The 15328-nt window shown below is 38.1% G+C and overlaps 1 protein-coding gene across 1 annotated transcript; it reads right to left on the bottom strand.

Moving 5' to 3' along the window:
• Window positions 1-10824: 10824 nt before the first annotated feature.
• RGS1 (regulator of G protein signaling 1) lies at window positions 10825-15065 on the bottom strand. The gene is made up of 5 exons (XM_027611784.2): window positions 14895-15065; window positions 14452-14532; window positions 13966-14027; window positions 12415-12578; window positions 10825-11662 (listed from the first exon to the last, which is right to left on the bottom strand). The coding sequence occupies exons 1-5, from the start codon at window positions 14990-14992 to the stop codon at window positions 11477-11479; spliced, it is 591 nt and encodes a 196-aa protein (XP_027467585.1). The 5' UTR covers window positions 14993-15065; the 3' UTR covers window positions 10825-11476.
• Between the last annotated feature and the right edge of the window lie 263 nt (window positions 15066-15328).

Here is a 15328-nt window from a genome sequence, read left to right as displayed (position 1 = left end):
GATGATGCCATCATCCAAACAAACATTTATCATAATGCTGTAAAAGAAAAAATTGGATTTAAATTAAAAAGTAATTCTGCCACGGGTTGGATAAATCACTGTACCTTACTGAACCTTGGTTTACTATCTATAATATAGGAATAGTAACAGCTCTTTCTATCTCACAGTGCTGTTCTAGAATCAAAGAAATGATACACATTATAGCTATGAATACTGTGAGGGGTTTTCATCTTCATATTTTGCTTATGCACACACCATCTGCTAGATCAAATAATCATATTGATGGCATAATATGTGCCTGGTTGATCATAGCAGCTACACCATACCTTTATTTGAAGAAGGACCTTAATAAATTTCGTTGTAAACAATGAGAAATATATCCTTTAGTTTTTCCTTATTTTATTGTAATTTATTCTTTTATATAATATGTTAATTTTATAATCTGATACAACTCCTTTTTTGGAAGTAGATGGACTATAAATCTTAAACAAATATGTGATGTAGCTGCATCAGAGTTCTCAGATGATTCTAACCAGAATTTTAGAGGTGGAATAGCCCTTCGTATTTGACCTAGTTGAAGCAAGGCGGCCAGATTTTTGGACCTCGCACTGACTAGTCATTGGCTCTAGGCTGCTCCCAAGAGGGGATGTAAACCTGGTGAGGCAGCTTTCTTAGGACAAGGGAAATTCCTGGGGAGAAACTCAGCAATGAGCTGTCAGTAGCCTCAACTCAGCTGCTGGGAGAGACAACACTACAGTTCCAAAGATGGATTGTGTCCTACAGTTCAGTAGGGCTTATCTATTAAGGTCCATCCCTTGCACCACCCAGGTATAATTGCTTCATATAGTGTGTTCAGCTGTATCCATAAACAGCTGCTATAAGGTTCTGGAAGGACTCTTCCCTGGGGAGAATTTGTTAGAGGAAAGTCAGTGGGTTGAAGTACTCCACCAACACTATCACTACATTTGGTCTGGAGGCCACAGCTGATCTTCATTATTTTTCTCTTCTATTACCCATTCTAGATTCCTTCCACCCTGGGCCAGCACTTTTGCTGGTATTATTGGCTTATGCAGTGGGGTGATTCAGATTTTCATTTTTCGGTGGTCTGATTCCCTGGTCACCATGCCCATCCAAGGCTGGGCTGCTGCCCTTCTCAGTGTACTGTTCAAGTGTCAGGAGGTATCCCATGGGATCATCTGAGTACCCCAAATATTCTTCCTTATCCTTCATCTATAACAGCAGCCCTATTTTTTCTTAATAATCAAGATCAATTACCTCTGCTAGGATGGTGACTCCTTTCTTTGCTTGGTGGTTTTTGGTACAAGGAGCTCAAGGAAAGCAATAAGTGCCTGTGATTTCAAATTTAATATGACTCTGTTTTGACCCTTGATGGACGCATTCATCTTCTGGGATCAAAGTCACTGAGAATGATAGTAAATGTGGCCACTCCTACTCTGACCCTTTGGTTCACAGGCCCATGTATTCTACGTATCGTGGGCATAGTACCACATAATGGTCATTAATTGTGTATTTTTTATTCTAGAAGATGACATAATTTCCTTAAAGGATATTATCTCAAGATGATGCCTCAACTGTGCCATCACAAGATGATTCCATTGTTCCATCAGGCTGGCAGCATCTGGGTATTATGGCATGTGACTATGACTCATGGATCCCATAACCACATGCCCACTGCTATACCAGCTTTGCTGTGAAGTATGTTCCTTGGTTTGATATGATACAGGATCCTGTACTGGTGAATCAAAAACTGCAGGCAAAAATTTAAGCCTTCCTAGAGTCGGGCTGGCTAAGACGCTCTTGGCAGGAAAGACAAACCTATAACGCAGATGATACATGTTGATTCAAGTAAGATTAATCACTTCTTTCAGGGTGAAAGGAGTCCAATGTGATCAACTTGCCATGAAATGGTTGGTTGGCATCTTTGAGATAGGACACCATATCATTTGCTCAGTACTGGCCTCTTTTCCTTGATGGTTGGACTTTGGCAAGGACAGTGATTAGATCAGCCTTCATGAGTGGGAGTCCATTATTTTGGGCCAGTGTATATCCGTTTCTGCCACCATTGCTATTCTGTTGATGGGCTGCTTGAAGCCAACTGGTACACTTATTCTGTCTACTTGGTTCTTTATGCTTTTTGTGTGGGCAGTAATCTCTGCTGATTGTGACCATGTGGTACAAAGACATTCATGCTTTTGAACACTCTGGTAGGTCTACCCATATGCATCTCCCCTAGACTTTCTTATTCTCAATTTTCTAATCTTTCTCCTTCTAGGCCCCAATCCACTAGCCAAACCATTCTCTACTGTCCATAAGTCAATGTCTATTCTACCTCAGGTCACTTTTCTTTCCACATGAAGTAGATGATCAGGTGCATCGCTACAAACTCTGCCACTGGGAGGATTATCCCTCTTTACTCTCTTTTAAGCCCACTCCTTAGAAGAAATGTATTCCAGTAGCAGTTCATCTTTAGCCTGTACCTACATACCATCCCAACACAAACTTGGTGCTTTTCATCCTCCATCATGAGTCATAAGAGAGCCCTAAACAGCCATAGGGCACATATAAGACCTACTCATGTTTAGCCCTGATTTACCATTTCCATATCTCAGTGGATTGCTGTGGGCCCACCTGATTTTATGGTTTGGTGGTTTGATAGAACCCAGCTCCTTATGAGCAGACACTCCAACACTATTAGGCTCAGTCATAAGCCAGGAGCTCTGAGCTGAATTGACTCTTCACATTTGTCCTAATTGAGAAAAGACACCTGGACATTTGTTCCCCACATAGGCCATCCATTGTATAGAAATTGTGCTTCTGTCTGACACTGTCTGCAACTGGGTAGCAAGTTGGTCTAATTCTGAAGTTAAATTAGCAGACCCATTTGGCTCTCTCCCAAGGCTCTGTTCTCTGACCTAACTGTATCAGTAATATCTTGGTCTCCACCTTAATCTTTTTATGTTATTTCTCAAATAATCAGAACCTGGGTGGGTTGAAAGGACATTATTCCCCTTCAAAGAGACCCTTTCAAGACCCCCACACCCACAGAAAATATTAGGCTGACATAAGTGTCTGCTTACAAAGGGGGTGATATCTACTGGGGTAGTACATGCTCTTTCCAGTTCTTCACCTTTCTTGATTTAGAGTGGTCTCGTTCTCAATCCAGTGTGTCTGTCATGTCAGGGCTCTAATCCTAACTCCAAATGGGAAGAGGGTTTCACCATCACTTGACTGATACCCTGTTCCTATGTGTTCTCGAAGATTTACAGAATGTTCAAGGAATTTGTCCTTTTTGTGTTTATTACTCTTTTATTACTCTCTCTTCTCCCTCAGATTTTGGACCTGCATCAAAGGGCTATATGAGTGTCAGCCTCCTACCCTATGTAAAGTAGTTCATTTCCTCCACCCCCTCCCACTATTTTTAGGCCAAGTTTGTACATCATCTTTTAGGATGAATTCTTTCATTGGTACTTCTTTGGTCTCTCAGGAAAATTGGTCCCTGTGAGTTCACCCCTCTAGTTTTCCTGGATGCCCTGAATTCACATTTCCTGTCTGAATCCCAGCTTAACCACAGACATGCTTTCCATGGCTGCACACCACATATTCTTGGAATTCTGACTTTTACTTGGTGATTGGCCCATTTAAACCTCCAAGTATTTATAACAACATGGTATGTAGCCTAAACTGAGTCAAAGTGAGTGAGTGGAAAATACACATTGCATGGCCAACTTATTTTCACTTAATGTTTTTATCAGCTGCAAAATTTTCCATCACTTATTCTTTTCCTGCTTCTTAGCCCTCACCTCCCTTTTTGTGTTGTTTTTGGCATTTTCTATTCTAAGTTACATCTGAAATAAGCTTTTCACATATTGTTTTCATCCATAGTGTACATCCTCTGTTCCGGGCAGCTCTATCTCACAGAAAATCACAAGGTCAGGGAGATAACCTCTGCCTAATGTGGGAGTGAAATAATACTGAGTTGTGACAGAGAAATTGCCCTGGTTTTTTTCCAGGATGTCTCCAAATATCTTTAGAAATGAAATAAGGAATTGTTTCTTTTTGAAGAAAACACTATGCATAGTGTTTTGAAGAGAATACTATATGGATATCAGTGTCTTTGCATTCATCAGGGTAAAACTCCCTTGTTTCTCTAACAAATAATCCCCAAATCTCAGAGGCTTTTATTTTTCACACACACAAATGCTGGTGTGGGTAGCAGGACTCTACTGGGTCTGGTGATTCTTGCATTCTTGCATGTAGCTTTGCAATGTCAGAATCCTTTACTTCTATCAGTGTATACGGAGATACACTGATTGTCTCTCAGACAATTGCCAGCCCTGGAACTGTGCCTATCCCTTCTGCTCACTGGACAGAACTCAATTTTGTGGCCCTAATAATTTAAGGTAAAAATATCAAGTTGCAATTCAAGGCAAAATACCAAATTCAAGTAAAATAGCTACTGAGGAGTAAATACCCAGCCAAATACTGACTGTATGGACATTCATAGTAGGTTCTATATTTGCTACTCACTGTTAGAGGACCTGGGGAATGTAGTCTTGCTGATGCCCAGGGCGAGGGCCTAAGGTTGGTGGGTATGTAGTCAGTCTCTATCACAACCTCCTAAAATGGAAAAGAAAAAGAAATCACAATTTTTGGACAATAACAGCTAAAGTAAAATGATATTGATGTGAGTAAACAATATTAGTAATTAGTAGGACAGACTTATTCTAGCCCTTTTGGAACACAATAATGCCAGAATTTACATTTATTTGTGAGTTATAGAGCTTACAATTAATCAATGATACAGCAGTTCAGAAGGTTACTTGGGTTACTTTGAATTTAATCCACATTTTGTTGTGCAACCATCATTTCTCTAGAGCCATAGCATTACTACTTCCATCTCTTGAGTTCTCATAGCGCACTGTTCTTCTCTGTCGAGCTGAGATAAGCCCCATGAATTCCACAAGCGCAAGAAGGAGAAGCAACAGGATATCTTAACCTTGTAGCATCTCAAGGAGAGGCAGGTATAGTTTGCCTTCACTGCTGCCTTTTTATTAGGAACTTTGGAAGGGAGTAGATAGCACCCAAATAAGTTAGTGATAATAGAGCGAATTTGCTAAAGGAGATAAACTTGATGTAACTTGTATGCCCAGGGGAATTATGTGAGGTGTTGATAGCACCTGATGACCTTTTAGAAAGTTGGCACCATACAACTTCTCCCATTAGGAAGACGAAGGGCCACCGGTCCCATTTGGCTTTTTACCAGAGACCTGGAGAGAGCCACTGGGGAGGTCAATTATCACACAATCTTGGGTGCCTGGGTGGCTCAGTTGGTTAAGCGACTGCCTTCAGCTCAGGTCATGATCCTGGAGTCCTGGGATCGAGTCCCACATTGGGCTCCCTGCTCAGCAGGGAGTCTGCTTCTCCCTCTGACCCTCTTCCCTCTCGTGCTCTCTATCTGTCATTCTCTCTCTCTCAAATAAATAAAATCCTTAAAAAAAATTATCACACAATCTTAATTGTCTCTCCTCTACCCCTCTCTTATAATGCTTAGTCTATTTCACTATAATTCTTTTTTGCTCTTTTCTTTCCAAGAGCACTCTGAGCCTCTCAGTAATTGAGAACTCTGTCTTATTCATCTCTGCTTCCTTGTCACCTGGTATGGTTTCTGGCATATAGCACGTGTCATTAACTGGTGAATTTATTAAGGAAGCAATAATCTAGACTCTTCTAGAAGTTTATAGTTGAGCCTAGATTTCTAGATTTCTGAATTTAAAAACCACTGAGTGAGGGATATTTTGTGCTTCTTCCCCTCCGTTTTGACACCTTTAACTATCCCCATAGATAGTATGAATTATAATCATTCTCGTCAAAATTGTGCCAAAAAACATTCTAGGAAGTATCTTATTCAATTCTTAACATGGGAATATGTTCTACCTATACAATGGATCATTTGTAAATACTGAATTAACAGACAGATTTAAAGGAAAAAAACACTAGACAGGCTAGAATACAATCTGGTTTTAGAGCTAATGCAAGCTGAAGGTTTTAAGACAGAGTATAAAAGATAAGAGGAGTGGAAAACATATGGATTTTACTGATTTAATCCAAACCCACCGAATTTTTCACCATGTTTGACTAGAATAGCAACGGAGAGTTTGGGGGAGATAAGAGAATATCTGAAAGCCACAAAATTCCTGTTTTTCTTTTTCTCTATCCAGAAATAATGGGTAAAAAATAACTTCACCTATTTTGAAGAGTGAAGGTAAGAATAATTGAAATAAAGAATGTGCCAAGAGAGTGAACAGCTAACTGCAGGCCTCCAGTCCTCTTGTTTATCTCTGTTGACGAGAAGCGAACACTAGAACATTCCACCCGTCACGTAGACCCACCGTCAAATTAATGGCCGGCCTTCCATATAAGGAGGCAGAATTCCTGCCCCAGAATCGATTTCGTCACCAACCTCTGTGTTGTCTAGTGTCCCTGATCCCTGTGGTGGCTTCTGTTTGTATTTGACAACTGCTTTGCCTGTCTCTTGGCCTGAATCCTAGACTTTGGTTTTGTCTCCGGTCTTTGAAAGGTGCTCTCAACCTTAGAGTAATTGATTGCTTACAAATGTGTTGAGTCTCTTTGGTTCTTGGTTTTTGTTCTCAGCCTGGATGATGACTCTGTTTTGTCCAAGATGAAAGTGAGCTTCAAGGGAAAACATGTGGAATGCTTCATTTGTAGGTTAATTAAGAATAAGCTGTTATCTATTGAAAATACTACATAATTTACTTTGCATGTGGAACTTCTTAAAAACATATGCCTCAATCTTCCTCTAATGCTCCCCTCTTCTATTCCCAAGTTATTTAACGCACATTTGTAACTAAAGGCCTCAAGGAGAACATGTTTAAAATATAGCCAGAAAGGAATTTGCTCTAATTTTGAGGGTCCAGACTAGACAACCCAGAGGTATCTTATATTGCTCTCTCTTATTTATCACAGCATATTGCTAACCAGGTTTTGTCTATTCACCCTCTCCTTCCCATTGCTTTGATTGCTGCCCTAGTTCAGGCCCTGATCTCTCCCGTTGGGCTAATAAAAAGAGGTTCACATTTAGCTTTCCTTCCTCAATGATGGCTTCCTTTGGGTATTAAGGAGGGCACGTGTTGTGATGAACACTGGGTGTTATATGCAACTAATGAATCATTGAACACTACATCAAAAACTACTGATGTGCTATATAGTGGCTAACTGAACATAATAAAAAAAAGAAAGTGTCTTCTACACTAAATCTAGAATTAACTTTTAAAACACAAAGTAATCATGTCACGTTCAGAAAGAAGCATGAGATGATGGACATTCTTTGGAAACATACATACCTGGATTCGAATCTTGGCTCTTCTACTCACTAGTTATGTATACTTAGATAATTTTTTTCATGTTTTGTTTCTATATTTGTTGATAAATAAAATTATGTTAAGAGTGCTTACCTCAAAGAGTTTTGGTGTGGACTTAGCAAGTGATGTGTATCTAGCACAGTGCCTGGCTCATAGTAGACACTCCGAAAAAACAGCTGTGTCTTACTCCTTTGCTTAAAATTTCAGTGGTTACCTACCACATAAAAGATAAAATGTACATTCTTTGGAATGAACTATATCTCTTCTTAAAATCTGCCCTTAAACTACCTTTTTAGTTTTCCCTCTTATTCTTTCCAGCCACAGCAAATAAATCACCATTACTGAACAGTTTTTTTTTCCTGATTTCCTGACTTTTTCACAGACTCTTCTGTGCACTGAAGTGTCCCCACTTCTCTTCTCCCTTGGTTAGGTTTTATTTAATCTTCAAGATTCATCGTAATTATCCTTTCCCTGTGGGAAAAAAATGGAGAAAATCAGCCAGCTAATATTATAACAAGTAGAAATGCATATTAAATATAGGACAATAGCAAATACTTTTCCTGGAGGAACAAATCTAATGTCTAATGTATTATTATTTGAATAAGTGTTTTTGTTAAGAAAACTTGGAGTTAAAGAACTTTTTAGAAGTTGTACGTTTTTCACTTGAAAAGTGGGAAAGTTATTGGGCATCATGAGGTATGTGACCCTCATTTCTAACTTCTTAGATTCCTAGTTTTGTGTGATATACATATTAGGAATAATGTAAAATAAATCTGAGAAAAGTAAATTTGTTTTAATTTTTGTAATTAATGAGTTTTATTTTATTTATTTTTAAAGATTTTATTTATTTATTTGAGAAAGAGAGAGAGCATGAGCAGGGGCAGAGGCAGAGGGAGAAGCAGACTCCCCACCGAGCAGGGAGCTCAATGTGGGGCTCGATGCCAGAACCCCAGGATCATGACCTGAGCTGAAGGCAGATGCTGAACTGACTGAGCCACCCAGGTGACCCTTTAATTAATGAGTTTTAAACCATACACATTGTTGACTGCCACTGCTTTAATATGACAATAGAACATAACCTGTGAGCTGAGACTCAGATCAAGGAGTTGAATTAGATTTCTTTAAATAGGAGATGTCATTAGAGCCACTCACATTACTGTGAATGGCCTTATAAGACAGTCACACCATAGTAAAAAATGCCAATGAAAAGAAAGTTATCTTTTCAAGTATTTTTTAATATCTTGAATCTATGCTGTGATGATGAGTTTTTTAAATTTGTTTTGTTTTTTTAAATGAAGAGGTGTCTTAGATGTTTGTTTTGACCATCTGTCCAAAAATTGGATGGCTCTTTAACGTGGCATCTTAACAAGACAAAGACCAGAAGCATTTACTTTATGACCAGCGTGTGTATTGGACAGTTGCAATTCTCGTGCCTTACAGTCTGAAGGGCCTGGACTGTGTAATGTGACAATAGTCTTGGAAATAGAAGCAGAGTGTCTTGTGTTTATATGGACTCAGTTCATATCCATTAGACAGTGAAAATAACTACATAGTGGTGGAAGGTTTTTGAAAACCTTTGTGGAAGAGTTATTCTATCTGGGCCTTGAATAATTGGCTGGCTTTTGAAAACTGGACGGAGGTTAGGGAAAGGCATTTTAGATGGATTGTAGAGATTAACCAAAGGCCTGGATATAGTGAAGGCCAGGGCTCATTCAAGAAAAGGCAATTAATCCAGTGTGACATGAAGGTAAGAAAGTACCCAGTAAGTCAGAGGGGGAGATGAGCCAGGAGAGATGATGGACTCTGAAAAACAAACTGAGGGTTCTAGAGGGGAGGAGGGTAGGGGGATGGGTTAGCCTGGTGATGGGTATTAAAGAGGGCACATTCTGCATGGAGCACTGGGTGTTATGAACAAACAATGAATCATGGAACACTACACCAAAACAAATTATGTAATATATGGTGATTAACACAACAATAAAAAAAAAATTAAAAAAAAAAAAGTACCCAGAGAGGAGCAATGGGAATTATACCATCACAGTCTCACTGCAAGTGTTTTCAATTCCAGAAGGAGAGATTTGAACTTATTTTATATGTCATGGGATGTGACATGGTCAAATCTGGGCTTCAGAAAGTGATGTCTGTGGCTATTCAGAGGATGGATTGAAGAGAAGAGACTGGCAGAGGGGAAAACAAGTCACATGAATTAGCAAGCAGTGAGGGCCTACACCAAAGCAATGCTAATAGAGAAAGAACAAGTGATAATGTCTCCTACACTCATTGATGGGAAAAGGAAGATTGACAGAACTCAGTGATGGAATGAGTGAGGAAGAGAAATACTTCATTATTACTATTGTTGTAAAACTGAACTCTCTTCCTAAGCTGCTCTTATTATATGACCTGCTAAACCATGAAATAAAGCTTAAGGTGGAGCCAATTTGGGTTCTATCCCATGGAAACTCAAGAATAATGCTTTTAAAATCTTATCTACATATTGCCCCGTACCTTTGCTGTGAGCTTGATGACTGGGTAAGCCTGTATTAAGAATATCCATGGTATTTCACTATGATGTGTGGATGGCTGATTATTCAACGAGATATGGGAAGATACAGCCATAGAGGTTATGCTGGCATATGCATCATCTTGATTATTTTCCTGCTGTCTATAGGTGATGACTATAGAGTAGTCTTATTTTCCTACTTACTTGACATGTAGAGGACTGTTGCAGACTTGAGTGATTTAGGAAATGTCTTCTGGTCAGTGGGGGGCAGTGTCGTACAGCAGAAAGAGGACAAATCGTGTCATCAGAGATTTGTGTGCAATCCCGGCGGCGTGACTGTCCCTTAATCCCAGGGTTCCCCGCCCTGAACTATCTTTAGAATCACCTGCGGTTTCTTTCTAAAATGTTGATTTTCATCCTCTATCCCTTCAAGATTCTGATTCAGTCAGTTTGGGATAAGGCCCTGAAAAAGGTGGGGTTCTGTTGTGGTGGTGGTTGTTTTTTAAACATCCTAAGTAATTTTGATAGCTAAATTTGGGAATTAGTGATTTGATGTGAGTTTCACCTTTCACAGGGTTGCTATGAACACTGAGTTTTATAAAGTTTAAATCACAATAAAACATCAATTGCTAATTGGGTTACTTCTTGAAATAACTATGCCATCCCCTTTCTAAATACATCTTCAATTTTTTATCAGTTTGAAGCTCTACCATATGAGAACATAATTGTTTGCTTTTTATGCATTGTGACAGCAAAGAGAAAACGAATAAACCCTGTCCAATAGATATGCATAATACATAAGTATAGGATTAGTTTTAGATGTTGAAGAGATGATAGAAAGTAGAAGACCCATGCTTGAATTTTTGTTAAATATGAGGAATAAATACCAGTTTCTGAAAAATGGCAAAGAAACATAAACAGAAATTGCTTCTATATATTTTTAATACAAAACTCATTTTTACTGACACTGTGATAATTTAATTTACAAATAAATTCTGACTTCCCAGTTTTAAGAGCAATAGCTTAAGTTAAATACATTGTTCTTTTCTTCTCTTTCAAGCCAAAAACAAACAAAAAATACAAAACACCAAAAACCCTTGCAAACATCAATAATAACAACGGTGGTTTCAAACACGTATTTTCCAAACAGCCATCCAAGTTAAAGAGATCGCAGCAGTTCAATACAATCTCTGTATAATAACATGTAGCATAAATATCAGTTGACCTTGAAGCTTATAGCATGTTTTAATCGGTTTCAAAACCTTTATTCACAGTTCCTGTGTAATTGGAGTTACCCGGCCTTCTCAGTTCTGAGGGATTTTCTGATATGTCCACTGTTTTTTTACGACAGGACCACAGTATCTCCTTCCTTCTTCTGTCTCTCAGGTCTCATCTTGCTTATGGGACTTCAACCCTGAGCTTGGATAACTTCCATGTTAATCCATTTCGAGTTATTTGCTCTTCCCCTGGGCCTGTGGAGTCACTCAAAAGGGCCAGGTTGTTCACCCAGGGAGCCATAACTGGTACATTCCTCTGTCCTTGATACAATCTTTAGTTCTCTCCGGCCAGGAAGTGATCACTTTAGACTATTAGCCTGAAGTTCGTTCAGAAGATTTAAGTACATATTTGATTTGAGAAACCTGGGATAGGAGTCCTTTTCCATAAGAGTATATATAATTTTTTGGGCTTCATCAAAACACGTGGGGGTTGGTGCTTTAATCTTCCTGGCTGTAGATTCTCGAGTGTGAAAGTCAATGTTGATCTAAAAAGAAATACTCGCTAATTAATACACACTTCCAAGGTACTGCACATTTTACTATGTGACTGTGTTTGTTGAAGCACCTCAAGATAATGGCATTAAGCCCTCATTTATATAAGCTTAATTATCTTTTAAATGCCTCCTCCAAACCAGCTCTATAATAGATATGAAGGAGGTAAAAAGAAATATCACAAAAAAATCTTTGTTCCAAGTTGGCCCATTGTATAGTTGGGAGATGCAAAAGAGGCAAACATGAAAATTTTAAATATCCATACAAGGTGATACATGCATCAGAAAAAATGATGTGGTCATTTAAAATTTATAGGAGAGAGGACACTTTGTGTAGCTATTTTTTGCTTGATCAAGAATATTTAACTGGAAGGTGGGACTATTACTAACTGAAAATATTTCTGCTGCTGGAATTGTATGTATTACACTAATCCGTATTTTATCCTAATGTAAAATGAGCTAACTCATTAAGGACATTCTGGCATGCAGTTCTGGCTAGTAACACTGCTACTCCTTACCCCATCCTTATTATGTTAGCTAATTTTGCAAAATCAATCTTTTCATTCTACTGTCTTCAGATACAGAAAATTAGATTATTATTGCACTGAACTATTGAACATACCTAAATATTTAGTGGTGAAATTATGATACTTAAAAAAGATCTAATCCTGCTATGACTGCGGAATGCTATTTCTGCACCTAAGTTCCTTTACACATAAACTGATGATAATGAAGATAATACTCACTTGTTTAGCAGCATCTGAATGCACAAATGCTTTATATATTTTCTCTGCTTTGCAATGCAAAAGATCAGACTCCGTTTTTTTATAGTCTTCACAAGCCAGCCAGAACTCAATGTTCTCCTCACTGAACTCAGACTTTAGGAAATTTCCAAAAACATCTTGACCAACTAAAAAGAAAGGGTGAGGGGTGAGATAATTAAATCAATTGAGCCAGTAAATGGATACTTTAAAGAAGAAATTTGCAAGAAAAATACTATTGTGTTGCCTAGGCTCAAAGGTAAGGGATGGCTAACACTGAAACAGCTGTGTTGTAAATCATAAAAATGAGAAGACGTCAGAGATTCCTTCACTGATAGTTTATCTGGGGCCAGACAAACCTGTCCACAGTCCCACAGCTGCTTAGTCATGGCTACACAACTGTGCTTTGCTTCCATCTGCTAATTAAGATTCTGCTCTTGTGATTACAAAACAATCTCTTCACTTACAAATACAACTCCTAGCCAGACTGCAGAGTATTTTAGGGAAGCAAACATTGATGAAGGTCATTAACATCATGTTCATTATCAACAAATACAATTTCCCCATCCAGTTCATATTAGTCAGAAAATGTGCTGATGTACTGATTCTATTTGCTAGTGCTACTGAGGCTTTTAAATGCGCCATTTCTATACCATTTATTTGTTTGGTTGGATGTAAACTAAATCGGATGATGAGAGGGATGAACCACATTGTACTACTTGACACCCTCCCCCCCCCCCCCCAGCAAGGATTCTTATTTGTTTGTGGGGAAAAAAGGATTAAGTTCATCCTCTAGATAGAGACCACACTGCTCATCTCAACCTGATTGAGGTCCTAATCCCAAAGACTTGCAATTCCCATGATGAGGGAAAGGCGAGCTAATCTCATTCTTTACCTTCTCTTACCAGAAACTCCCTACAAGACTCTGCTTAAAAATTCTTTTTATCATATCTGCCTTATCATGTGTCATGTTATATATCATGCAATTATGTACTGTGTTTCTCAACTTCTTTCAAGGCAGCAAGGCACGGTGTCCTTGTTTTTGAATCCTTGGTGCTTCTAAAATGCCTGCCACATAGAAGTAGGCTAAATGAGTAAATGAATGAATGAATGAATAATAAAATAGTGAATTGCCTGAATGAATCTTACTTCTTACATCCAGCAGTTACAAAATTACATTCTATAGATAGCTTTCAGAATGGCAGTTCATGTGTTGAGATATTTGGTTTACTTTTAAAAACTAAACTTGAAACTTCAGAACCCCAGCATAATTTTAAATTTTGCTCCCATAATGATCCATGGTAATACCTAATTGTCTCGGCAAATTTGCCTGAAGGACAGTGACAGAACTGAGTGCTAGGTCAGCATTACACTGCAACGAGGCACAATATGCTGAAGCTATTAGTGACTAAAGAAAAACTGGAATACAGCTTTTCGCACACTCTTCTATCCAGAATACTATATTTTAATGAGGTCATTCAATCTATTAGTGTATTGAGCTAAACCCAAAACCATTTAGTAGTTAACCATACTTACTTTGGTTTGCAAGTAGTTTTTCCAGAGATTGAGACCACTGCATTACTTCATTAACGGAGAGTCTGCTGGGGACAAAATTCACATAAATTAGTAAAATATTCTTGTGTGTGTGCAATCACACGTGAAATCAGAATGGCTGCTGTATTTTGATAACTGTGTGAACTAAGATTCTAGTTCCATATATTTTCTTAAAATTTATCTATAAGAAAACAAAACTTCCTTTAGAATTACTATAGTTACGAAAATATCTGCCAATAAAATGTGAAGAAATCCAAATACATCTACTCTAACAGTGTAGCAAATAGCCAATTATGCACACACATGTTGGTACTTAATTTACATTGGTACTAATGTAGTCTACTCTTACTTGGCTTGTTACTTAAAAGAAACAAAGTCTAGTATGTGCAGTATTAATCACTTGCTAGAATAGAGAGATAATGCATAGGCTGCTCTTAAAATGATAGTTCAACATATTAGTATACATACATGTCTTTGGACTTAGAAGGTTTAATTCCAGGTTCCAGATGTGGGATCATAGATCTCAGGTACGCTTTCACATCCATTCTACTACAAAAGATACAAACATGAATATTTGCATTTCTTCAGTAGAATACATTTTATTTGCACAAGGAACATGAAATAGACTTTTCCAAGGAACAAGGCAATAATAAAAATAGCTGTTACAACATTTTTCTATATTAAGATTGAGCTAATTTTTATGAGCCAAAGTCTGCAAAAATTTCCACATAATTTAATGCCCTGTGATTCATTTTTTGAATACAACTGAATATACTTATACACATATACAACAGCTAATCTCTGATTTAATTAACTAAATGCTCATATTTTCTTCCACTCATTCTCAATCCTTCTGCCATTAAAGATAATCTAAGTCCAAATTCACAAAGTGAGACACCGAATGAACTTACAAAGTCTTTGGTCTCTTTTTATGCGTTTTATCATCTAGAAGTGAATGATCAGTTTCTTTCAATTCCTTTGGATTAGCAGAGAAGAACATTCCTGGCATTTTGTCTAACCTTGGCGCGGAGAAGGCTGCTCTTCGTATAGTCCTCACTCGGCAAATATCTGCTCGTCAACGTCTCTGCTGCTTTATATAGTAAAGGCAGACGGGCTCTTGCTGTTCAACTGAGTCTGTTTACCAAGTGATGTTACCACAGACACTGGAAGTTCCCTCTTTCTTGGTGTGTTATGACGTGTATCTTGAAAAAAAGAAGCATACAGTGATGTCTTGTGGTTGAAACTCAACCATACGAGAATAGGTCACTTGATTAAAAAGAAAGAAAGAAAATTAAGCATACATAGGCACACACATATACCACATGTCTGAAGTATTAGCAGCATC

The sequence above is a fragment of the Zalophus californianus genome, chromosome 10, assembly GCF_009762305.2.
Source record: "Zalophus californianus isolate mZalCal1 chromosome 10, mZalCal1.pri.v2, whole genome shotgun sequence".
Taxonomy (NCBI): domain Eukaryota; kingdom Metazoa; phylum Chordata; class Mammalia; order Carnivora; family Otariidae; genus Zalophus; species Zalophus californianus.
This window is presented reverse-complemented; position numbering and strand designations above follow the sequence as displayed.

What these genes read in the sequence shown, in the direction of transcription:
- RGS1 (XM_027611784.2), bottom strand. Translation starts at nt 14,992, where the DNA reads ATGCCAGGAATGTTCTTCTCTGCTAATCCAAAGGAATTGAAAGAAACT. An exon ending in AAAAAGAGACCAAAGACTTT is followed by an intron (nt 14,533 to 14,894) that starts GTAAGTTCATTC and finishes TATCTTTTGTAG; the next exon opens with TAGAATGGATGTGAAAGCGT. An exon ending in CCTTCTAAGTCCAAAGACAT is followed by an intron (nt 14,028 to 14,451) that starts GTATGTATACTA and finishes TGTCCCCAGCAG; the next exon opens with ACTCTCCGTTAATGAAGTAA.